Source organism: Cyclopterus lumpus, chromosome 6, assembly GCF_009769545.1.
Source record: "Cyclopterus lumpus isolate fCycLum1 chromosome 6, fCycLum1.pri, whole genome shotgun sequence".
NCBI classification, from domain to species: domain Eukaryota; kingdom Metazoa; phylum Chordata; class Actinopteri; order Perciformes; family Cyclopteridae; genus Cyclopterus; species Cyclopterus lumpus.
The window spans coordinates 2,403,023-2,430,000 of NC_046971.1; the positions used below are offsets into that span (position 1 = coordinate 2,403,023).

The 26,978-nt window shown below is 44.5% G+C and overlaps 3 protein-coding genes across 4 annotated transcripts in view; 1 reads left to right on the forward strand and 2 right to left on the reverse strand.

The window, feature by feature from the left end:
- Nucleotides 1-8,041, reverse strand: part of cadps2 (Ca++-dependent secretion activator 2) — a 120,023-nt gene extending 111,982 nt beyond the window's left edge. The window contains exon 1 of the mRNA XM_034535305.1: nucleotides 7,367-8,041. Coding sequence (XP_034391196.1) covers nucleotides 7,367-7,753 — 387 coding nt within the window. The 5' untranslated portion in view covers nucleotides 7,754-8,041. The remainder of the gene's footprint in view (nucleotides 1-7,366) is intronic.
- A 13,597-nt stretch (nucleotides 8,042-21,638) lies between these two features.
- lmod2a (leiomodin 2 (cardiac) a) lies at nucleotides 21,639-24,556 on the forward strand. The gene is made up of 4 exons (XM_034534506.1): nucleotides 21,639-21,896; nucleotides 22,501-22,509; nucleotides 22,796-24,024; nucleotides 24,547-24,556. Exons 1-4 carry the CDS (start codon nucleotides 21,639-21,641, stop codon nucleotides 24,554-24,556), a joined length of 1,506 nt encoding a protein of 501 aa, XP_034390397.1.
- A 2,346-nt stretch (nucleotides 24,557-26,902) lies between these two features.
- Nucleotides 26,903-26,978, reverse strand: part of wasla (WASP like actin nucleation promoting factor a) — a 14,492-nt gene continuing 14,416 nt past the window's right edge. For both annotated transcript variants that reach the window (XM_034536010.1, XM_034536009.1), the window contains one exon: nucleotides 26,903-26,978. In XM_034536010.1, the coding sequence (XP_034391901.1) occupies nucleotides 26,917-26,978 (62 nt within the window). In that variant the 3' untranslated portion in view covers nucleotides 26,903-26,916.

Sequence of the window (26,978 nt, forward strand, 5' to 3'; positions counted from 1 at the left end):
TGATCGGCGACAAAAAGAAGAAGAAACGTGATCAGCTCGTCTTCTCAGGCAAGTTAGCCCATCTTTTCAGGCAAGTTAGCCAGTTAGCTCGTCTTCTCAGGCAAGTTAGCTCGTCTTCTCAGGCAAGTTAGCCAGTTAGCCCGTAAGCTCGTCTTCTCAGGCAAGTTAGCCAGTTAGCTCATCTTCTCTGGCAAGTTAGCCAGTTAGCCCGTCTTTTCAGACCAGTTAGCCAGTTAGCTCGTCTTCTCAGGCAAGTTAGCCAGTTAGCCCGTCTTTTCAGACCAGTTAGCCAGTTAGCTCGTCTTCTCAGGCAAGTTAGCCAGTTAGCTCATCTTCTCAGGCAAGTTAGCCAGTTAGCTCGTCTTCTCCAGAGCGACGGGGAGTGAGGAGGAGGACAACGCTGGGTCCAGCGTTGTCCTCCTCCTCACTCCCCTGTTGCTCTTCTGTATGGGGAAGAATAACTAGCTAACGAGCTAACTGGCCAGTTAGCCAGTCTACTCAGGATTTGCAATCGCACCTGCGGCCCAAACTTCCCATTCTTTGCCCCCCGCGAGCTCTGAATAGCATTTGTTAGTGTTGTTGCATTAGTTTGTGTTGTTGGACTGAACGGCTCATTCCTTTGAAGGAAGACGGACCGAGAGGCCGACGCAGAGATATCTTCAGCTGCCAGATTGGATTTACTGGACGCCTCCTGTCTTTTCTTTTTGTTGTAAACACTGGATTACACCCATTGAAGTCCTTTTTGTAAATGTGCTCTCTGGATCTTTAAACAGCTGCTGCCAAAACAGAGCGTTGACATCCGGCGTGGGATTACTTTTCCTCTTTTTGTTTTTTTACTCAACAGCTCAGTCACTCAATATCAGAATACCAAAATCCTCAACAACAAAAAAAAGGAAAAAAGAATGATGCACGCTTTTCATAAAAAATGGGGGCCGAGTCTTCCCCAGAGTCCACGCGCTGGCATTCGACATCCTTTTTCCCCAAATACATATGTATGATAGGTAGCCCCGCCGCCTGAAGGACCCCAAAACAAACAGACCCGAGTGAATGCAGAGGACGTAGAGAACGATCTCAAGCTGAGCCTTCTCTCACTATTGAATCCATCACATTGTACACAGGCCTCAGGCCAGCAGGATTGTCTAAACTAAATCTGTCCTGTATATTACAACTCTGTAGATTTAAGAGCATAATTCAGTACAGAAATAAGCACTCTTCATGCATTCAAGCTCTGTGGCTCATAATTAAACATCGACTAAATACCTCATGCATGGGTATTTAATCATTGTGTGTGTGTGTGTGTGTGTGTGTGTGTGTGTGGTTGTGTCAATGGCCCTCATGTCTGTTGTTCAAACTTGTAAACTACTTTTGCTTTATGTCTAGAGCCCAATAAGAAAATAGGCTATTGCAAGGTATAACGGCTTTGAAGCTCATAAAAAAAATAATCTTTGAATAGCAGGTACAATATACGCCTCTATTAGACAACAACAAACAAACAAAATCTAAATCTAGACAGCGCCCCAATAAAGCCTCCTGGTGACCCGTAGATTACATATCATTTAGGAGCCTCGTGGTTTTACTTGGACCAGGTAAGGCTTCATGCTGTGGTCTCATCGTGTGTTGCAGCTCATAAGTCAAAGCTGTACTCATCTGCAGCATCTACCATCTTTTTTTATTTAATCTACCCCTTCGTCCCTAAATAATCACTGTTCATGTACACTGCTGCTTTTATAAATACATTTTAAAAAAACAGTGGACAGGATGTCCCAGCATGCCGTTCAGCAGCCAGAATAAGACGGGTAATAAAAGTGTGAGTCACTTTTATTACCACCACCCGGAGGCCTGCGAGCATGAAGACGTAGCTGGACGAGCGCCTGGAGGAGCGCCTGGAGGAGCGCCTGGAGGACAGCCTGGAGGACAGCCTGGAGGAGCGCCTGGAGGAGCACCTGGAGGAGCGCCTGGAGGAGAGCCTGGAGGAGCGCCTGGAGGACAGCCTGGAGGACAGCCTGGAGGAGCGCCTGGAGGAGCACCTGGAGGAGCGCCTGGAGTAGCGCCTGGAGGAGCGCCTGGAGGAGCGCCTGGAGGAGCGCCTGGAGGAAAGCCTGGAGGAGAGCCTGGAGGAGAGCCTGGAGGAGCGCCGCGCCGCGAGGACAACGAAGGACCGTCTTGGCGCCACATTGAGGACAACGAAGGACCGCCTTGGTGCCACATTGAGGTCAAAGAAGGACCGTCTTGGCACCACATTGAGGACAACGAAGGACCGTCTTGGCGCCACATTGAGGTCAAAGAAGGACCGTCTTGGCGCCACATTGAGGACAACAAAGGACCGTCTTGGCGCCACATTGAGGACAACGAAGGACCGTTTTGGTGCCACATTGAGGTCAAAGAAGGACCGTCTTGGCGCCACTTTGAGGACAACAAAGGACCGTCTTGGCGCCACATTGAGGTCAAAGAAGGACCGTCTTGGCGCCACATTGAGGACAACAAAGGACCGTCTTGGCGCCACATTGAGGTCAAAGAAGGACCGTCTTGGCGCCACATTGAGGACAACGAAGGACCGTCTTGGCGCCACATTGAGGACGACGAAGGACCGTCTTGGCGCCACATTGAGGACAACGAAGGACCGTCTTGGTGCCACATTGAGGTCAAAGAAGGACCGTCTTGGCGCCACATTGAGGACAACGAAGGACCGTCTTGGCGCCACATTGAGGACAATGAAGGACCGTCTTGGCGCCACATTGAGGTCAAAGAAGGACCGTCTTGGTGCCACATTGAGGTCAAAGAAGGACCGTCTTGGCGCCACATTGAGGACAAAGAAGGACCGTCTTGGCACCACATTGAGGACAACGAAGGACCGTCTTGGTGCCACATTGAGGACAACGAAGGATCGTCTTGGTGCCACATTGAGGACAACGAAGGACCGTCTTGGCGCCACTTTGAGGACAACGAAGGATCGTCTTGGTGCCACATTGAGGTCAAAGAAGGACCGTCTTGGTGCCACATTGAGGACAACGAAGGACCGTCTTGGTGCCACATTGAGGTCAAAGAAGGACCGTCTTGGTGCCACATTGAGGACAACGAAGGACCGTCTTGGCGCCACATTGAGGACAACGAAGGACCGTCTTGGTGCCACATTGAGGACAAAGAAGGACCGTCTTGGTGCCACATTGCATTACAAAGGCTGTTTTTCAAAAATAGACTAAAATGAGAAGACACGATAACAATAATAAACTGAGTTGTTGTTGTTGTTGTTTGTTATTTAATCCGATCTCCCCCTCATATCCTCACACACTGGTATGTGTCATCGGTCTGTTGTTCAGTGCGCTGCAACTGTTGTAATTTACTTCATTGAGCTGAGAGAGAGAGAGAGCAAATGCATTCTGGGCTTTCTCCTCTGGGTGTATACATTGGGAGAGAAAAGATAAAAAAAACATCTTAAAATAACAAATGATGCTGCATTCAACAGGAAGTCATCGGTACTATGTGTATCACACACACAGCGGTACTATGTGTATCACACACACAGCTGACCGGTCATTAGCCTCAGTGACCGACTCGTCCTCACACAGCACGGAGATAAAAAGCCAACGGACATGGCGCATGGTGCGTTCAGGCTCTACTCAGTAAAATAATTAGTCTTGTTCGAAGGTAAATTATAACACTATCATGGTATGATAAAATGTGTTGTTTTTTAATTAACCAACAATGAATCACTACTTTTTAGTCATATATATATTTCCTTATTCTTGTAATGAAAACAGTTTCTCCACAGGATGGTGTCCGTCTATCTATTCACGCCAACGAGTTTCCATTTGCATACGACGGATCCAAATGGGAACGACCGTTTGGAGTTTCTACAGACCATAACCGCTTCATCCAACTTGAGAATGACTCATTCGCGTGTGCGTTTTGTGCGTCTGAATCCTTCACTCGACAACAAACTGAATGAAGCACATTGTTGTCACGTGACTTTAGCGTGGACAACTTGAAGGTGAATTTAGTGCCTTGACAAAAAGGAGACTATAACGTCCTGGGGCTGACACATCCTTTCACTTCTGAGAGGAGGAGGAGGAGGAGGTTGCATAACCCTCTGAGAAGAGCCTCGTCTCAGGGAATCCGACAGGGGAAGCAGAGATGACAAAGGAGGCCAAAAAAAACCATCCCACCCACTTACTCTGAGAAACGAATAAAACACCAGAAGAAGTGCTTCTTATAGACGGTGTTTATCTCGTTAGTGTAATTAACAGCTGCCAGGGGGATTAGATGTGTGTGTGTGTGGGGGGGACGCGTGGGTTCCCCTTCAGGAGGGGAACCGGACCAAAAGAAAAGGAAGAAACACCGGAAGCTTCAGAGAACACGACAGGTGGGAGTTTCCTGCTCCACTCTTTAAAATCTTCTTCCTACTTCCTTCTTTTTTCCTCATCCTTCTTTCTTTTTCCTTCCTCTTCCTCTTATTCCTTCTTTTTTTCCTCCTCCTTCCTTCCTTATTTTTTTTTCCTTCTTCTTTTTCCTCTTCCTCCTCCCTTCTTCTTCCTGCTTTTTCCTCATCGATCCTTTCTTCTTCTTCTTCTTCTTCATTCTGATCTGCTGCCAATTCAACTTGACGTGTTAATTATTTACGCTCTCTTTGAAATAAACAGCCTTTTTTATATTTTCCAGACGGCTTCGGGTGAACTTGCGTTTCCTTCCTCTGGTTCGACTCACAGACTATCGGTTCATGTTTTGGGGGAACGAGGAGTGATGTAATCCACCAGACCTGGTGGATTACATCACTCCCTCTGGACCCTCAGGGACTCACTGACGTCACCTGTTGAGTGGTCGAGGTGACGAGAGGCTTCGAGGGCTTTGGAGATGGTGGAGATCCCGTCACCATGACAACGTCAGCAAAAAAAGATGCCGCACAATGGTGAGTATTTATTTTATACTTCGTACTCCCCGATTGGAACAACTTATTCGTCCAATTATTAAATCATCTATTTACCGGTAAACAAAATGAAATGTTTGATGAATAAATCTGCGTAGTAAATATTTTCGGGGACGTTATTCGAGAACCAGAATCAGTTTTATTTAAGTTGCTTTCTTTCTTTCCTTCAATTGGCTTTCAGCTAACTTCTATGAAGAAGAAAGAAAAAAAGATTAAATTAGAAATTCTTAGCTATAGGATTTGACAACAAATAACTAATCATCTGAAGAAATCTTAGGCGACAAAAAAACAAACAACCTAACAAATCCACTTCAGAGGAGGCAACCCAATTAGGAATGGAGGTTTAAAGTTCCCTCTCGACCTTGAAGGGGTCCATTCGTGACACTTGACTTTCATCAGAGGAGGCCTGAAGGTCATTTTAAAGTAAAGCAAGTGTTTGAGAAAGAGGGCATGCGATTACTAACGTGAGAAATATCTTTATGTTTTAATCCCAGAACCCTCTTTGGGGTTTTTCCACTAACAGCCTCCGTGAAGCCTGGAGCGTCATGGAGGCCCATAGGAAACAGCCACGCATCATTAACTCCGCCTCCAGCAGGAAACTGACAGCAGGCTGCCAACCGAGGTTCTATGCAGTGATTATCATCATCATCATCATCATCATCATCATCATCAGTCAACTCGCACATTGATTTTAGGAAACGTTACGCAACTGTATGTCCCAGTAAAGGTGCTGCCTTCACACTCAGATTATATAGAAGCAGGTGCAGGTGATGGTGGTGCAGGTGATGGTGGTGCAGGTGATGGTGGTGCAGGTGATGGTGGTGCAGGTGATGATGGTGCAGGTGATGGTGGTGCAGCGTGATGGTGCAGGTGATGGTGGTGCAGGTGATGGTGCAGGTGATGATGGTGCAGGTGATGGTGCAGCGTGAGCAGCGACCCGTGAACTCAAGGGCGTAGGTTTGCATGTGGTCAAGAGGGACTGGTCACGACCAAAGTTTTGGGGAAGACACACCAATATTTGAATTGCCTGTTAGAAAAAATAATCTCAGAAACTCATTCGGATTATTATCTATAGTCTAGATAATAATACGAATAGTTAATATATTCTATACTATGTTCAGGGCCCAGAAGAGTGAAACATTTCCACGTTTAAGATGCTGTCATTTAATTGGCTGAAGAGTCAGAAACACGCCAAGTCGTCTAAATAAGCTCCTAAACACGCCGTTGTTAGTTAACGTTAGCTAGAAACGTTAGCAGGCTAACTGCCCACACACTGCCTTATTTTGAAACGCATTCAGAAAACTCAGACATCAGGTGGAGGAAGCAGCAGCTGCACCATCAGGCGAGGTCTTACTCATCAACGCATTAGCAATGAAACTGAAGGACGTTTGGGGAATCTGACCTCGTGTCAGCACTCTTGGGTTGTGAATTATGTGATGTTAATTTTTTTAAAAGGCTGTTCCATGAAACCTAAATTGGTTTTTAAAATAAACACATATACTACTCGTATAAAAAGGTCTATGTTTATTCATTAAGGCTTTATTTTGAAACGCATTCAGGAAGCAGCAGCTGGACCATCGGGGCTTCAGCTGAGGTCTACATTGATTCTGTGTTCAGGTGTATTATCATGACAGTGTAAACATTGTTATTATTATTATTATTATGTTAAACATGCATGTGCAGACTAGGCTACGTTCTCTTTAAGGAACAGTCCAACCAAACAGCCTGACCTGAAACTCATCAGAGCAGCAACTTCAGCACAAGAAGTTACAGTTTCAGGCCAAGTGGTCCAGTCCGTACCTGTGGCTGCATTAAAGCCCTACATTGAAAAAGGTACCCTCAAAAAGACCACTCTGGAAAAACAGAAATCGACAGGTCAAAGGTCAGCACCGCTATAGGGGAGCTGACCCAAGAGAGGTAAAGAAAGTGCAGCAGCTGATCAGAATCTTGATGGTTGAGCCCGTTTCCTCAGATGAAGCTTCAGTGCGTTAAAAAAAGGTTAAAAACCTGGTTGAGGTCCACATGAGGCGTCTGCGTGCATCAAGGTTTCTTTTCGGTGTATAAGACATCAAAAGAAAAGTAGATAGATTTATTTTAAATGTTTTCATTTATTTTGCCCTTTTTTTAATATATATATTTTGGATATAGAATATGCCGTTACCGTATATATTGCCATTTTAGCAGAACGTTTATTTAATTATTTATTATTATTATATATTTGGTGCAGAATACTGTTTTGTATTTAAACTAAAGGTTTTATTACTTTTATTGTGTTTAAATCACAAATGTTAATATATTTTAATAAAGTGTGCCTGTTCAACATAATATCAACAGAGTTTATATGTATATTGGTTGGAAATAAACTATTTTATATATGAAAATACAAGCAGCTGCGCGCGACTCCAGCACGTCCCCTTTGAAGCGAGCCGACAGGTGCGGACTCACCTTCTGCTGCCGCCGCGCCATGTCGGTGGGCTGCTTGGCGTTGAACGGGTACGCGACGCACCGCAGCACGAACACGTACACCTGCAGGTTCCTCTTCCGGTCCTCTTCCTCCTTTCGGACCCGCTCGCGCTCCTTCCTCTCCTCCTCCTCCTCGTGCTGCTGCTCTTCCGCGTCACCTGTAGCGCTGCTGCCTTTCGCACCTTTACCGGGTGCAGCTCCTCCCGGTGCGGCGGGCTGACGCACCTGACCGCCGCCGCCGCTGCTCCTGTGGCGGCTGTTGTTCGCACGTTTCCCCGCCGCACCGGCAGCCGGTTTCCTCGGAGTCTCCTGCACAACTTCTGGGTCGGACTCCCCGCCGGTGTCGTCGCTGGAGGACGGGTCCAGCATGGTTCCGTTAAAACTCTGTTTTAGTCGACGTGGCGTTAACGGCTGCGCACTTTACCGGGACCCCCTTGACCCCACACCCCGGTCCGTCCCCGGTCAGTCGGGGTTTTATCGCCGCGAGGACCGTCAGCTGTCACCGGGTAATGTTCGGAAGGGTTCGGCTTCCGCGTGCGCTTTTCGTTCCGTGGCACTGGGGAATGTGAGTGCTGGAATGGCAGCAGCGCGCGCGCGCGTGCGCGCCCCCGCCACAGCTGGCTGCAGCACTGAGCGCGCTCGAGCGTTCTCCGGCAAGCAGACAGGTGAGCAACCTGTGGCTGCGACCGCAGAGAGGGGGGAAGAAAACCCAACAGCAGCGCGAGGTCTCACTCTGCCTGTGTTTCTAAAACCACGAGTGATCTTTACAGTGACGTCAGGGTATTTACGAATATATGAACCAATGGAGTCGTTTAAATAACCTTTTAATTAGTTTGTTATTCATATTTCATAACGGCATTCTTTACACACACACACACACACACTCAGTTAAGGTACATTATTTCACTGGCAGAGTTTCAGAAAAATCCACCCGCAAAAATCGTGACATTCAGCGATAATCTAGAATAAAGAGAACAACAAGCAAATAACAAGCTTACTTCACCTGTCTGGCGTGGAATTACTGTGTGCTTTTAAGCTTCGCTAGATATAAACATCTTCCACTTTTGGGGTCGAAGAAGAAGAAGAAGAAGAAGAGCGAAGGAGTGTAAACGCAACCCGCGGGCTCTCACACGCCCCCTACAGTGAGGCAGAGGTACTGTTGGCCTCCCCTCTGCTTTTTCAGTGCGGTTTCATGAAAATCAGCAAGACTAAATATGTTCCACACATCCGTGACATTGATAATATAAATGCTTATATATTGTTATAATGTTATGCTTTTGTCAGGTTGCTTAGGTTACTACAATCTATTTTATAGGAAGAAAGGACGTGTGATAAAGAGTCCACAATAGAAGTCATGTGACCAGGAGTACAATAGAAGTCATGTGACCAGGAGTACAATAGGTGTCATGTGACCAGGAGTACAATAGGTGTCATGTGACCAGGAGTACAATAGGTGTCATGTGACCAGGAGTACAATAGAAGTCATGTGACCAGGAGTACAATAGAAGTCATGTGACCAGGAGTACAATAGGTGTCATGTGACCAGGAGTACAATAGGTGTCATGTGACCAGGAGTACAATAGATGTCATGTGACCAGAAGTACAATAGAAGTCATGTGACCAGGAGTACAATAGCTGTCATGTGACCAGGAGTACAATAGAAGTCATGTGACCAGAAGTACAATAGAAGTCATGTGACCAGGAGTACAATAGAAGTCATGTGACCAGAAGTACAATAGATGTCATGTGACCAGGAGTACAATAGAAGTCATGTGACCAGGAGTACAAGTCACGTGACCAGGAGTACAATAGAAGTCACGTGACCAGGAGTACAATAGAAGTCATGTGACCAGGAGTACAATAGAAGTCATGTGACCAGGAGTACAATAGAAGTCATGTGACCAGGAGTACAATAGAAGTCATGTGACCAGGAGTACAAGTCACGTGCCCAGGAGTACAATATATGTCATGTGACCAGGAGTACAATAGATGTCATGTGACCAGAAGTACAATAGAAGTCATGTGACCAGGAGTACAATAGAAGTCATGTGACCAGAAGTACAATAGAAGTCACGTGACCAGGAGTACAATAGAAGTCACGTGACCAGGAGTACAATATATGTCATGTGACCAGAAGTACAATAGAAGTCATGTGACCAGGAGTACAATAGATGTCATGTGACCAGAAGTACAATAGAAGTCATGTGACCAGGAGTACAATAGCTGTCATGTGACCAGGAGTACAATAGAAGTCATGTGACCAGAAGTACAATAGAAGTCATGTGACCAGGAGTACAATAGAAGTCATGTGACCAGAAGTACAATAGATGTCATGTGACCAGGAGTACAATAGAAGTCATGTGACCAGGAGTACAAGTCACGTGACCAGGAGTACAATAGAAGTCACGTGACCAGGAGTACAATAGAAGTCATGTGACCAGGAGTACAATAGAAGTCATGTGACCAGGAGTACAATAGAAGTCATGTGACCAGGAGTACAAGTCACGTGCCCAGGAGTACAATAGATGTCATGTGACCAGGAGTACAATAGATGTCATGTGACCAGAAGTACAATAGAAGTCATGTGACCAGGAGTACAATAGAAGTCATGTGACCAGGAGTACAATAGAAGTCACGTGACCAGGAGTACAATATATGTCATGTGACCAGAAGTACAATAGAAGTCATGTGACCAGGAGTACAATAGATGTCATGTGACCAGAAGTACAATAGAAGTCATGTGACCAGGAGTACAATAGATGTCATGTGACCAGAAGTACAATAGAAGTCATGTGACCAGGAGTACAATAGATGTCATGTGACCAGGAGTACAATGGGTGTCATGTGACCAGGAGTACAATAGAAGTCATGTGACCAGAAGTACAATAGGTGTCATGTGACCAGGAGTACAATAGATGTCATGTGACCAGGAGTACAATAGAAGTCATGTGACCAGGAGTACAAGAGAAGTCACGTGACCAGGAGTACAATAGAAGTCACGTGACCAGGAGTACAATATATGTCACGTGACCAGGAGTACAATAGGTGTCATGTGACCAGGAGTACAATAGAAGTCACGTGACCAGGAGTACAATAGGTGTCATGTGACCAGGAGTACAATAGAAGTCATGTGACCAGGAGTACAATAGAAGTCATGTGACCAGGAGTACAATAGAAGTCATGTGACCAGGAGTACAATAGAAGTCACGTGACCAGGAGTACAATGGGTGTCATGTGACCAGGAGTACAATAGAAGTCATGTGACCAGGAGTACAATAGATGTCATGTGACCAGGAGTACAATAGAAGTCATGTGACCAGGAGTACAATAGGTGTCATGTGACCAGGAGTACAATAGAAGTCATGTGACCAGGAGTACAATAGATGTCATGTGACCAGGAGTACAATACAAGTCATGTGACCAGAAGTACAATAGAAGTCATGTGACCAGGAGTAAAATAGATGTCATGTGACCAGAAGTACAATAGAAGTCATGTGACCAGGAGTACAATAGATGTCATGTGACCAGGAGTACAATGGGTGTCATGTGACCAGGAGTACAATAGATGTCATGTGACCAGGAGTACAATAGAAGTCATGTGACCAGAAGTACAATAGGTGTCATGTGACCAGGAGTACAATAGATGTCATGTGACCAGGAGTACAATAGAAGTCATGTGACCAGGAGTACAATAGATGTCATGTGACCAGAATTACAATAGAAGTCATGTGACCAGGAGTACAAGTCACGTGACCAGGAGTACAATAGATGTCATGTGACCAGGAGTACAATAGATGTCATGTGACCAGAAGTACAATAGAAGTCACGTGACCAGGAATACAATAGAAGTCACGTGACCAGGAGTACAATAGAAGTCACGTGACCAGGAGTACAATATATGTCATGTGACCAGGAGTACAATAGGTGTCATGTGACCAGGAGTACAATAGAAGTCATGTGACCAGAAGTACAATAGGTGTCATGTGACCAGGAGTACAATAGATGTCATGTGACCAGGAGTACAATAGATGTCATGTGACCAGGAGTACAATAGAAGTCATGTGACCAGAAGTACAATAGGTGTCATGTGACCAGGAGTACAATAGATGTCATGTGACCAGGAGTACAATAGAAGTCATGTGACCAGGAGTACAATAGATGTCATGTGACCAGAATTACAATAGAAGTCATGTGACCAGGAGTACAAGTCACGTGACCAGGAGTACAATAGATGTCATGTGACCAGGAGTACAATAGATGTCATGTGACCAGAAGTACAATAGAAGTCACGTGACCAGGAATACAATAGAAGTCACGTGACCAGGAGTACAATAGAAGTCACGTGACCAGGAGTACAATATATGTCATGTGACCAGGAGTACAATAGGTGTCATGTGACCAGGAGTACAATACATGTCATGTGACCAGAAGTACAATACATGTCATGTGACCAGAAGTACAATAGAAGTCACGTGACCAGGAGTACAATAGAAGTCACGTGACCAGGAGTACAATATATGTCACGTGACCATGAGTACAATAGGTGTCACGTGACCAGGAGTACAATAGAAGTCATGTGACCAGGAGTACAATAGATGTCATGTGACCAGGAGTACAATACAAGTCATTTGACCAGAAGTACAATAGAAGTCATGTGACCAGGAGTACAATAGAAGTCATGTGACCAGGAGTACAATTGATGTCATGTGACCAGGAGTACAATAGAAGTCATGTGACCAGGAGTACAATAGGTGTCATGTGACCAGGAGTACAATAGAAGTCATGTGACCAGAAGTACAATAGGTGTCATGTGACCAGGAGTACAATAGATGTCATGTGACCAGGAGTACAATAGAAGTCATGTGACCAGGAGTACAATAGATGTCATGTGACCAGAAGTACAATAGAAGTCATGTGACCAGGAGTACAAGTCACGTGACCAGGAGTACAATAGATGTCATGTGACCAGGAGTACAATAGATGTCATGTGACCAGAAGTACAATAGAAGTCACGTGACCAGGAATACAATAGAAGTCACGTGACCAGGAGTACAATAGAAGTCACGTGACCAGGAGTACAATAGAAGTCATGTGACCAGGAGTACAATTGATGTCATGTGACCAGGAGTACAATAGAAGTCATGTGACCAGGAGTACAATAGGTGTCATGTGACCAGGAGTACAATAGGTGTCATGTGACCAGGAGTACAATAGGTGTCATGTGACCAGGAGTACAATAGATGTCATGTGACCAGGAGTACAATAGGTGTCATGTGACCAGGAGTACAATAGGTGTCATGTGACCAGGAGTACAATAGGTGTCATGTGACCAGGAGTACAATAGAAGTCATGTGACCAGAAGTACAATAGAAGTCATGTGACCAGAAGTACAATAGATGTCATGTGACCAGGAGTACAATAGAAGTCATGTGACCAGGAGTACAAGTCACGTGACCAGGAGTACAATAGAAGTCACGTGACCAGGAGTACAATAGAAGTCATGTGACCAGGAGTACAATAGAAGTCATGTGACCAGAAGTACAATAGAAGTCACGTGACCAGGAGTACAATAGAAGTCACGTGACCAGGAGTACAATATATGTCATGTGACCAGAAGTACAATAGAAGTCATGTGACCAGGAGTACAATAGATGTCATGTGACCAGAAGTACAATAGAAGTCATGTGACCAGGAGTACAATAGCTGTCATGTGACCAGGAGTACAATAGAAGTCATGTGACCAGAAGTACAATAGAAGTCATGTGACCAGGAGTACAATAGAAGTCATGTGACCAGAAGTACAATAGATGTCATGTGACCAGGAGTACAATAGAAGTCATGTGACCAGGAGTACAAGTCACGTGACCAGGAGTACAATAGAAGTCACGTGACCAGGAGTACAATAGAAGTCATGTGACCAGGAGTACAATAGAAGTCATGTGACCAGGAGTACAATAGAAGTCATGTGACCAGGAGTACAAGTCACGTGCCCAGGAGTACAATAGATGTCATGTGACCAGGAGTACAATAGATGTCATGTGACCAGAAGTACAATAGAAGTCATGTGACCAGGAGTACAATAGAAGTCATGTGACCAGGAGTACAATAGAAGTCACGTGACCAGGAGTACAATATATGTCATGTGACCAGAAGTACAATAGAAGTCATGTGACCAGGAGTACAATAGATGTCATGTGACCAGAAGTACAATAGAAGTCATGTGACCAGGAGTACAATAGATGTCATGTGACCAGAAGTACAATAGAAGTCATGTGACCAGGAGTACAATAGATGTCATGTGACCAGGAGTACAATGGGTGTCATGTGACCAGGAGTACAATAGAAGTCATGTGACCAGAAGTACAATAGGTGTCATGTGACCAGGAGTACAATAGATGTCATGTGACCAGGAGTACAATAGAAGTCATGTGACCAGGAGTACAAGAGAAGTCACGTGACCAGGAGTACAATAGAAGTCACGTGACCAGGAGTACAATATATGTCACGTGACCAGGAGTACAATAGGTGTCATGTGACCAGGAGTACAATAGAAGTCACGTGACCAGGAGTACAATAGGTGTCATGTGACCAGGAGTACAATAGAAGTCATGTGACCAGGAGTACAATAGAAGTCATGTGACCAGGAGTACAATAGAAGTCATGTGACCAGGAGTACAATAGAAGTCACGTGACCAGGAGTACAATGGGTGTCATGTGACCAGGAGTACAATAGAAGTCATGTGACCAGGAGTACAATAGATGTCATGTGACCAGGAGTACAATAGAAGTCATGTGACCAGGAGTACAATAGGTGTCATGTGACCAGGAGTACAATAGAAGTCATGTGACCAGGAGTACAATAGATGTCATGTGACCAGGAGTACAATACAAGTCATGTGACCAGAAGTACAATAGAAGTCATGTGACCAGGAGTAAAATAGATGTCATGTGACCAGAAGTACAATAGAAGTCATGTGACCAGGAGTACAATAGATGTCATGTGACCAGGAGTACAATGGGTGTCATGTGACCAGGAGTACAATAGATGTCATGTGACCAGGAGTACAATAGAAGTCATGTGACCAGAAGTACAATAGGTGTCATGTGACCAGGAGTACAATAGATGTCATGTGACCAGGAGTACAATAGAAGTCATGTGACCAGGAGTACAATAGATGTCATGTGACCAGAATTACAATAGAAGTCATGTGACCAGGAGTACAAGTCACGTGACCAGGAGTACAATAGATGTCATGTGACCAGGAGTACAATAGATGTCATGTGACCAGAAGTACAATAGAAGTCACGTGACCAGGAATACAATAGAAGTCACGTGACCAGGAGTACAATAGAAGTCACGTGACCAGGAGTACAATATATGTCATGTGACCAGGAGTACAATAGGTGTCATGTGACCAGGAGTACAATAGAAGTCATGTGACCAGAAGTACAATAGGTGTCATGTGACCAGGAGTACAATAGATGTCATGTGACCAGGAGTACAATAGATGTCATGTGACCAGGAGTACAATAGAAGTCATGTGACCAGAAGTACAATAGGTGTCATGTGACCAGGAGTACAATAGATGTCATGTGACCAGGAGTACAATAGAAGTCATGTGACCAGGAGTACAATAGATGTCATGTGACCAGAATTACAATAGAAGTCATGTGACCAGGAGTACAAGTCACGTGACCAGGAGTACAATAGATGTCATGTGACCAGGAGTACAATAGATGTCATGTGACCAGAAGTACAATAGAAGTCACGTGACCAGGAATACAATAGAAGTCACGTGACCAGGAGTACAATAGAAGTCACGTGACCAGGAGTACAATATATGTCATGTGACCAGGAGTACAATAGGTGTCATGTGACCAGGAGTACAATACATGTCATGTGACCAGAAGTACAATACATGTCATGTGACCAGAAGTACAATAGAAGTCACGTGACCAGGAGTACAATAGAAGTCACGTGACCAGGAGTACAATATATGTCACGTGACCATGAGTACAATAGGTGTCACGTGACCAGGAGTACAATAGAAGTCATGTGACCAGGAGTACAATAGATGTCATGTGACCAGGAGTACAATACAAGTCATTTGACCAGAAGTACAATAGAAGTCATGTGACCAGGAGTACAATAGAAGTCATGTGACCAGGAGTACAATTGATGTCATGTGACCAGGAGTACAATAGAAGTCATGTGACCAGGAGTACAATAGGTGTCATGTGACCAGGAGTACAATAGAAGTCATGTGACCAGAAGTACAATAGGTGTCATGTGACCAGGAGTACAATAGATGTCATGTGACCAGGAGTACAATAGAAGTCATGTGACCAGGAGTACAATAGATGTCATGTGACCAGAAGTACAATAGAAGTCATGTGACCAGGAGTACAAGTCACGTGACCAGGAGTACAATAGATGTCATGTGACCAGGAGTACAATAGATGTCATGTGACCAGAAGTACAATAGAAGTCACGTGACCAGGAATACAATAGAAGTCACGTGACCAGGAGTACAATAGAAGTCACGTGACCAGGAGTACAATAGAAGTCATGTGACCAGGAGTACAATTGATGTCATGTGACCAGGAGTACAATAGAAGTCATGTGACCAGGAGTACAATAGGTGTCATGTGACCAGGAGTACAATAGGTGTCATGTGACCAGGAGTACAATAGGTGTCATGTGACCAGGAGTACAATAGATGTCATGTGACCAGGAGTACAATAGGTGTCATGTGACCAGGAGTACAATAGGTGTCATGTGACCAGGAGTACAATAGGTGTCATGTGACCAGGAGTACAATAGATGTCATGTGACCAGGAGTACAATAGATGTGTGTGTGTGTGTGTGTGTATATATATATATATATATATATATATATATATATATATTTCTTTTATTCCAGACTCATGAGTCCATAAAGCAATAAACACAAATATAACAACAATATATAAAATACAATACAATACAATACAGGGACATAGGTACAATTACTGCAGTTAAAAAGTCACTTGTGTTTTAAAAACATACAAACACTTGTTCCAATGTTTCCAGAAACAGGAAAAATACCGTGTATCACTTTGTGTTGGCTCAGTTAAGACTTTTATAATTACATTTTCTGAGTCATTTAATCGACATTTAAATTTGTATATAGGCACCTGATTGAGGCAGGGCTGGAAGACTTAAGAGAGAGCACCTGGGAAGGAGAGGGGACACAAGCGGAAGGTGAACCCACGAGCACCTGGAAGAGGACGACAAGGAAGAGGACCTCGTAGCTTAGATTCACCAGTGTTGAGTTTTGTTAGGTTAATTAACCACTTTCTCCTCCGGGATGTTTTGTGTTGTCTAACTGGACCTTTTTTGATACTTTGTTGTTTGGACGTTACCTTGCTGGTGGGATGGGAAATAAACCTTTACTTTTTGTTAAATACCCTCGGACGTGCCTGTGTCCAGCTCTCTTTTTGCACCGCCCCAGGCTAGCCTGTCCTAGCGACAGCCCGTGACACTACAGTAGTTATGATGTTATTGACGTGGGTCATAACTGTGTTCTCATAGTGTTGCTCATAACAACATAAACAACCTGGCTCATAGTATTACTTTATTAACATAAACAACCTGGTTCATAGTATTACTTTATTAACATAAACAACCTGGTTCATAGTATTACTTTATTAACATAAACAACCTGGTTCATAGTATTACTTTATTAACATAAACAACCTGGTTCATAGTATTACTTTAGCTAAAAAGGTGATTGAATTGTATTTAAAGCAGTTAAAAAAACATCCTAACAGCTGACTGTTTTAAGATGACAATAAATACTCTAGAGCATGAAAGTAGTGCATTGTCTACCCTACACCCTTCCTTTATGCAACTGCAATATGTCACCTAAAGTAATATAATAAAGTAAAAAATATCATTAAAAATATAAAAAAATGTCAAGAAAAGTAAAAAGTAGTCCTAAATGTCAAAGTCAAAATATATTTAATGAAAGGTCTTTTAAAAAGACATTGTGTAGTAATGTAGTAGTAAAAAGTAAAGTGAAAAATATTTTTTTTAAAGTAAAAAGTCAAATGTCAGTCAAAAGTGAAAAGTAAAAAGTCTTAATGAAAGTAAAAAAAAATATTCTAGTATGTCATGAAAAGTTTAAAAGAAAGTATAAGATATGAAAAGTTAAAAAAAATGGTATATGGGAAGTCAAAAATAAATAAGGTTATATTATGTCAAAGTATTATATGAAAAGGAAAAGTCATGTCAAAATGTTCAAAACAAATAAGGCCCGCAGTTGCACTGAAGAGTTACTTTGCAGAGAAGAACATTGGGTCCCATCTAGTGGCCATTAGAGGAACTGCGTCTCAACTAACCTCCAATGTGAGAGCGGCTTCCTCTGGCTGACAGAGTCGCAGCAGATTAACTCTAAATGTAAACACCCTGACCTTCAGAAACAACAACAACAACAACGTGGCTCCACATTCTGGCGTGTCACCCAAGAACCTGATAACAGACGAGAGGTTTTGAAAACCCACAGCCGGTGTGCTAACGTGCTAACGTGCTAAAACCAAGTAAAGCGCGTCAGATTAGAGACGAGAGAACTGATCCTGTCTGCTTGGATCAAATTGAACAAAAAGTTAAAGAGTGAATGACATTACTGGCCACTAGGGGGCAGCAGAACGAGCCGAAAACACAACATGGGCCACATTTATTGAAATTATGTTTTAATGTGAGGATGTCGGCCATTTTATCTAAACGGAGAATCGTTTTTTGTTTCTCGATAAATAAAACTTAAATCCACGAACCTAAAAGTAGGTGAGGCAGAAAAATTAATAAATATATTTATTTTAAATGTGTTAGAAAAGCTTCCTTTACTTAAGAACATAGTAATTAAAGAAATGAAAGTTTATTTTGGTACAAATTAAGTGGAAACCAGCAGATGCCTGGAGGACAGGACATGGATTTATTTTTTTTGTATGCTTAACGGGGTTAAACGTGAAGAATCCGACCATCTTGGTTCCTCGTTGAGTAACGGTTTCCATCCTCCGTCCGGGCCGCGCGGCTGGGTGACGGATGCTAATCAGCGAAGATCCAGCCGCTCTGTGGCCGTAACACGAGTCGACTTCCAAAGCGGCTCGTTCAGCGCGGAGCAGTGATGGATGCAGGGCGCTGTCGGTTGTCGCGGAAACCAAACAACAAGCCACCATGCCTCCAAAAGAAATTTAAAAAAAACAACTTGAGTAAAAAGTCAGTCCTTTCAGTTTAGGGGTGGACACAATAATGACAACACCTTGTCCAGTAGTTTGTAGTGCGGGTCTGGAAAGTGATGCCAATGTTTCATTATTGTTTAATATTTCGGTATTTTTTTGTCAAATTAAAGGTCCTTTGGCTTCTTATTTGTGACAAGGCTTTTATTCTGAAATATTATAGGACAGAAAATGCTGTGACTTGCACGGCTCCATGAATTAAAAGTAAATTGTCTTTTAAATATTTATTATTAGAATTAGTAAACATTGTAAACATGAGTTTATGGTCTCAATCTCTAGTTTCAAGTCTAGTTTCTTCAATACTCCAGACTCCTCCGGTTGTATAGAAGTCTATGCTTCATGTGTTAAAGCTGCATTCTCTCTCCTGACCACCAGAGGGCGACTCCTCTGGTTGTATAGAAGTCTATGCTTCATGTCCTAAAGCTGCATTCTCTCTCCTGACCACCAGGGTGCGACTCCTCTGGTTGTATAGAAGTCTATGCTTCATGTGTTAAAGCTGCATTCTCTCTCCTGACCACCAGGGGGCGACTCCTCCGGTTGTATAGAAGTATATGCTTCATGTGTTAAAGCTGTATTCTCTCTCCTGACCACCAGGGGGCGACTCCTCCGGTTGTATAGAAGTCTATGCTTCATGTGTTAAAGCTGCATTCTCTCTCCTGACCACCAGGGGGCGACTCCTCCGGTTGTATAGAAGTCTATGCTTCATGTGTTAAAGCTGCATTCTCTCTCCTGGCCACCAGGGGGCGACTCCTCTGGTTGTATAGAAGTCTATGCTTCATGTGTTAAAGCTGCATTCTCTCTCCTGACCACCAGAGGGCGACTCCTCTGGTTGTATAGAAGTCTATGCTTCATGTCCTAAAGCTGCATTCTCTCTCCTGACCACCAGGGTGCGACTCCTCTGGTTGTATAGAAGTCTATGCTTCATGTGTTAAAGCTGCATTCTCTCTCCTGACCACCAGGGGGCGACTCCTCCGGTTGTATAGAAGTATATGCTTCAATGTGTTAAAGCTGTATTCTCTCTCCTGACCACCAGGGGGCGACTCCTCCGGTTGTATAGAAGTCTATGCTTCATGTGTTAAAGCTGCATTCTCTCTCCTGACCACCAGGGGGCGACTCCTCCGGTTGTATAGAAGTCTATGCTTCATGTGTTAAAGCTGCATTCTCTCTCCTGGCCACCAGGGGGCGACTCCTCTGGTTGTATAGAAGTCTATGCTTCATGTGTTAAAGCTGCATTCTCTCTCCTGACCACCAGAGGGCGACTCCTCTGGTTGTATAGAAGTCTATGCTTCATGTCCTAAAGCTGCATTCTCTCTCCTGACTACCAGGGTGCGACTCCTCTGGTTGTATAGAAGTCTATGCTTCATGTGTTTAAAGCTGCATTCTCTCTCCTGACCACCAGGGTGCGACTCCTCTGGTTGTATAGAAGTCTATGCTTCATGTGTTAAAGCTGCATTCTCTCTCCTGACCACCAGGGGCCGACTCCTCCGGTTGTATAGAAGTCTATGCTTTATGTGTTAAAGCTGCATTCTCTCTCCTGACCACCAGGGGGCGACTCCTCCGGTTGTATAGAAGTCTATGCTTCATGTGTTAAAGCTGCATTCTCTCTCCTGACCACCAGGGGGCGACTCCTCTGGTTGTATAGAAGTTTATATAAATGACTCTACTTCTCTTGATGTATTCCCTCAGTAAACATTGTAAACATTAGTTTTTGGTCTCAATCTCTAGTTTCAAGTCTTCTTCAATACAGCGTGATGTTCATTTAGTAAATTATGGTCATTTAGAGTCAAAACAGACCATAAAGCAGGGGATGCTTTAGGGCGGGGCTACACTGTGATTGACAGGTCGACACCACGTTGTTGTTCAGAGTGTCTTTGTTGTCTTTGTTTTTACAACTTTACCCCTTTTTGTCTTCAGTTGAAGGTTATTGTCTCATTTTGGTCCTAAACACGTCTTATTCAGCTTGAGTACTTAAATAAATAACTTCTCGGACTCGTTCCATATGAGCTGAGGAAGGAAAGATATAAAGACTATTCTCGTATTCCTACTGGGAAGTTTTATCAACCTTAAAAAACAAACGGCTGATTTACGGACTTCTTTCCCATCGCAAGTCTTTTGGGCTCCATGGTTGTAGTTCCCCATTTGGCCACTAGGTCAACCTTCTCAAACCTTGGCACGCTTCCTGGAGATCGGCTTTGAAGTGTTCTCAAGTCATTTTGAAGTTACGCTCGTGATCTTTGGGTCACTTTTTTATTTTTCTTCTTGTGTTACGTTGTTTACACTTTACGTGTCGCCTCAACTTAACCGCTGTTGTTTTCACGCCTACCAAGCGGCGTAAAAATAGCTCTAAATAACCAGAAATGTGTCATGTCCCTGAAAATATCGTGCCTCTTTACACGTCTTCCGTGAGATCCGGTTGACTGATCGCCGCTTTTGAGAGAGTCCGTCGTGTTCTGGTCCGAACGGCATCAGGGTTCACCATCGGCTTTAATCCCAGCATCCTCGGGGAGAACGAGCGTTTCCCTGACGACAACAACACAACCGCGTCGTTGCGTAACGATCTCCGGTGTCTCCTCCCCACGGCGTCTTGTTCCCCCCCTTCGATTCTCTTTGAGGCACGAGCTGCTGGTGCAGGCCACTCGGAGGACTCACATTCCTGCTGTAAGCCTATCTCATTGCACCCCCGCCCCCCCACAACCCAACACCCTAAAAAAAGACAAGGCGATTAGCGCCCCCCCCCCCCCCCCCCCCCCCCCCCTCCCCCCGCCCCCCCCCCCCCCCCCCCCCCCCCCCCCCCCCCCCCCCCCCCCCCCCCCCCCCCATCCAATCAGGCCCCTCTGGCAGCTGGGACCAGTAGATGGACCAGGACTCTGGGACTCGATCTGAAGGAGCCGGATGGAAGACGAGTCGACGAGGAGGAAAACAAGTTTAATCAAGTGGACGAGGAGATAGAAGAAGAACCTGAACCAGAACCAGAACCATGAGTACCTCTGGGTTCCGCCGGGAGCTGAAGGAGCACGAGGACGTGGACGAGGACGAGCTGCTGGCCGCCCTGTCCTCCGAGGAGCTCCAGGAGCTGGAGAGGGAGCTGGCCGGCCTGGACGACAATGTGCCCACCGGCCTGAGGCAGAGAGACCAGACCGCCAAGTCCCCCACGGGGGACTACGACCGGGGCGCTCTGCTGAAGTACTGGGAGGACGAGAACCGGAAGCTGCTGGAGGACCAGAGGACGGTGAGGGCTAATTCAATAAGATTAGTTCTAGCCTGAAACTACTTTTAGAACGAGTGAACCGGGATTAAACAAATAAAAACTATAACAGAATTTAATTTAATCTAGGTTCAGAGTAAAACTAAAGAGATGTTTAAAAAGAGGTTTGACATTTAATTATAAGTGGTTCAAATTAATCTTTGTAGTTGTAACCCAAACCTAAAACGCCGGTTTTAACTATCACTTGTGTCCGTGATGATTATTTCCCATGATCCTTTTCACAACATCCGTGCTTTTTTCTTATCTTGTTGGTTTGGATTTATCTTTACAAAACAAATAATATCTGCAACCGGCATTCACACGTCTAACAGAGAACAGATTCCTACGATGTTTTGTTGCTATAGCAATAATCTTTATTTATTTTTACTAATTATCTGGATCCCCAGGCAACATGTGCAGTATTTGCAGCTGTGAGTTCAGATCTATTGCATTGTGGGAAATGTAGGAATCAGCGTTTTGGGGAGTTTGGCCCATACTAAAGGCGCTAAACACCAACAATATATAAAACTCAATTCTTTGTCAAATTGTAATTATTTTCTATTTGTCTCTCACAAGTCCTCCAACGTTATGGAAGACCACTGGAGTGCACGTTCAATGCTAGAAAGGAAGTATTTCACGTACAAATTGAAGTAGTACTTTGACGTGAAGCCTTTTTAAGTGTCCTTAGATGTCTGTGTTGTCCTGGTATGACATATATAATTATGTAGAAGTGTCACAATTATCCGGTTATTTAAATGCGTTGCAGTCTAAAAATACCGACTGAAATGCCACCTTTAATGACCCGCGTTGGAGACGGGGGGCCAATTAAAAGCCGGCGTCTGGAGAATGTCCGGGTTCAAGCTTTTAATTTTCTGTCCCGCTATCGCAAGCAGGTGGGACGCCCAGATAACAGCAGGGTGACGGAGACCGCCGGCGACCCCGACAAGACGTTGGACGCCGACGGGAAGAAGATTTCTCTAAAGGGGAAGAAAGGGAGCGTCCCGGCGAAGGAGAGCGAGGCGGAGAAGAAAGACGAGTGTAAGGCGGAGGCTCCGATGAGGAGTAAAGGTCCTCAGAAGGAGAGTCCGTCAAAGGGCCTGAAGAGTGAATCGAGGAGGACCGAAACCGCAGACAGGAACCCGAACGCAACCTCCGACACCGCCAGCGGGAACCCTACCGCCGTCGCCGAAACCCTGGAGCGGATCCGGCGCGACGACCCTGCTGTGAGCGAGGTCAACCTCAACAACATCGAGGACATTTCCCAGGAGACCTTGCTTCGCTTCACCGAGGCCCTGCGCGCAAACACCCACGTCCGCGTCTTCAGCCTCGCAAACACCCGCGCCGACGACCGCGTGGCCCTCGCCGTGTCCGGTATGCTCCGCGAGAACCGCTTCGTCAGAAACCTGAACGTCGAGTCCAACTTCGTGTCTGGTCGGGGCGTCCTGGCGCTGCTGGCGGCGCTGCAGCACAACCGGGCGCTGGTGGAGCTGCGCTTCCACAACCAGAGGCACATGTGCGGCGGGAAGGTGGAGATGGAGATGGTGCAGCTGCTGAGGGAAAACACCACCTTGCTCAAGCTCGGCTACCAGTTCGACCTCCCGGGCCCGAGGATGACGGCGATCGGCATCCTGACGCGCAACCAGGACCAACAGCGGCAGCGGAGGCTCCGACAGAAGGAGGAGCAGAGTCCCCCGGAGGTGTCGGGACAAGGTCCCGGTTCATCTGCAGCAAACGGACCCCCAAAGGAGACGTCGCAATCTTCTGAGACTGTTGAAAACCAGAAGAGAAACCTTCCTCTTCCTCCTCCTGCGTCTCTAGACCTGCCAACGAGGAAGATCTCAGAAATGGTCAAACAGCACGAGGGCTCCAACGCGACGAAGACTCCGTCGAACCAAAAGAAGACAAAGTCAAAGAAGCTCAAGAACGGCGCCAACGAGAAGGAGAGCGCAGATATCCTCAAAGACCTGAAGAACGCCTTGAAGCCGTCGCTGCAGAAGAGACGAGATGAACCGTCGAGCCGGACGGCGCCGCCGCAGATGTCGAGCCGCGACGACCTGATGGCGGCGATCCGCGAGAGCACCGTCGGGTCCTTAAAGAAGGTAAGACTTCCTTTGAGGCCGTCACTGACTCATCTTTGTTCCAAGAAATGTTTGTTTTGCCTTGTTTTGAGGAAGTGTCTTAAACCCTGCATTCTCTTTACTGACCACCAGGTGGCGACTCCTCTGGTTGTATAGAAGTCTATGCTTCATGTCTTAAAGCCTGCATTCTCTCTACTGACCACCAGGGGGCGACTCCTCTGGTTGTATAGAAGTCTATGCTTCATGTGTTAAAGCTGCATTCTCTCTCCTGACCACCAGGGGCCGATTTATTCCCTCAGTAAACATTGTAAACATGAGTTTTTGATCTCAATCTCTAGTTTCAAGTCTTCTTCTATACAACATGATGTTCATTTAGTAAATTATGGTCATTTAGAGTCAAACAGACCATAATACAGGGTTTGCTTTAAGGGCGGGGCTACAAGGTGATTGATGCAGCATCCTATGTCTTTAAAGTCTCCGGCATAACTTTGTATTTTAAAACATGACTTCTGCAGTTATTTTTGTGCGCTGTGACTTTAACAGGTGATGTCTTGTCGTTTCAGGTGGATCTGAACTCACCTGCTCGCCTCACCTGAACTCCTCTCACTTTGTTTCTACACACTTTGTTTCACACTAAAATGTCACTTTTTAAACGGCATCTTATTTAATAACGGAGTAATTAAAGTTGATGTTGTACTTGTTTGTTTTCAGACTCTTTTAGGATGTTTTAAAGCTCATGGCACATTTGTACATTTTGCACTTTTTTATTTGCCGTCTGGTTTCTTCAAAACTACTGGCTGGCTTTTCTTTTTTTTGTTTGTGGTTGTTGTTGTTGTTGTTGATGAAGCATACCACAACTTGCAAAGTCTGGTTGGTAATTATGTCAAGTTGTTTGTAACGTTGCACAGTTTCATATATTTTGTCACATTTACGATCAGTCTTGTTTATTATTACTATTAAATATATATATTTGTTATTCTTGGTAAAAAGGTTTGTTGGTGTCTCCGTTACATAGATTTATGACAGAAACATTAATTTATTTTAAAAACATCAGCTTCTTAATTACATTTTTTTATATATATATATATATTTTGACATGTTCCCTTTCTTTGATAATGACAGCTCTGTGTGTGTGTGTGTGTAATAAAAGATTCAACCTCACGTAGACCCACAGAGGGAGCTGCTAGTGAGCCGACTGCAGCAGCTGCAACCCACACACACACACACACACACTCGCACGCACGTACACACACTCGCACGGAGCACACACACACACACACCTGAAATTCAGATTGAAATCGAGGTGCATTATGAATTCATAGTAACGATGTGGAAATACTCATGTGGATATTTCTAAGACAATAAAGTGTATATATACACACACATATCTGCGTGTGTATATATATATATATATATATACATATATATATATATATACACACACGTTAACCTTTTTGAACTGTAAACATTGAGTGAGTCTCTCCGGTTCAGCCTGTGGCTCAGAGGAGAGCAGGGGTCAATCGGAGGGTCGGCGGTTCGATCCCCGGCTCCTCCAGCCGTGTCCATGTGTCCTTGAGCAAGACGCTGAACTCCAGTTTGTTCTCGTTCTATTCAACTGATCTTTGCCTCTTTCCGTTGTCAAGGTCTACAAAATAAAAGCATCAAATCCAGTGAAACAAATCCAGATCCGAGTCAGAACCACACAAAGAACCAGACACAGTTGTAAATATTAACATTTATTTAAGTATACAATTTAGTATTCTCATTTGCCCCCCCAACCCCCCTTTCACAGGTTCAGTATCTCGGCTTCTCGTTGCAGCATTTTAAAAACAGTTAAAACGAGCGTTGGTTTTTTTTTTTCTCTTCACAGCCAAAACCCTCAAGCTGCTTGCAAATGCCACATTTGGTTTTATTAATATTATTATTATTTGCTCTTTTTAAAAAAATTATTCTCCACGACGAGGCATTTACAGTCGCGTTGCATAAAATTAAAGTTTGTTAACTGGAAGAGGATGAATTTTTATATATATATTTTTTTTAAGTTCTTTTTGCGGGGACGTGATGTTTGTTTTTTTAAATACCGACCGGAGCGCCTGATTGGATGTTTTCCCTCCTGCGGGAAAATAACGAGATGACGTCACAACAAAAACAACCAACCAGACATTAAGAACAAAACAAATGCCACAGAGTGTGTGTGTGTGTGTGTGTCAACGTGCTTCAATATGAAGCCAAAGAGGGTGAAACATCCTCAGCCATGTTTTTTATTTTATTTTTTTTTAAAGGTCGACGTATTGTGAAACCTTTAACGTTTTAAAAAGTGTCCGTCGTCACGGTAACCTGCTTGAAAACGACAACAAAAAACAAAAGACTCGACAAACACAAAACGGAACTATCGTATAAACTGTGAAAAAAATCCAACCGCCGCATTTTGGTAAAAAGAAAAACGAGGAGACCATGAAAAAAAAATAACACGACTGAACTTTTAATTTATTCGTAAACTCGGAGGTACGAAAATGACAAAATGGCCGCCGTCAAACACAAAGAGGATCCCGCCCGTTTGGTCGCACGCTTACGGCTCCCTTCACTTTGAAAACAAAAGAAAAATGAACACAAAACAAATAAAACTTCCCCAAAAGTTCAGACTCCCGAGTGATTTTATATTAATGTAGTCGTTAAGTGCTTTCTAAAGACGGGATGAAGAGAGGCGTTAACGGGGAGGAGCTTTACAGATGTAACAAGATGAGGTATTGCACGGATTAATTACAATAAATGGTAAAAATAAAAAAAAGATTAAAGCAAAAAAGGCAAACAAAATAAATATACAGCCAATTCTTACAACATTTACATTGCAATGTTAGTCGGATGCTGGAAGATTTTTAAGAGGATATTTTAGTGTCAGCGGTAGGTGCAGGTGGGGGGGGGGGGGGTCTTCACTAGTCGTCCCACTCGTCATCGTCTTCGAAGTCCTCGTCTTCGTCGTCATCCTCGTCTTCGT

Coding starts and splice junctions, on each gene's coding strand:
- lmod2a (XM_034534506.1), top strand. CDS start 21,639: ATGAGTACCTCTGGGTTCCGCCGGGAGCTGAAGGAGCACGAGGACGTG.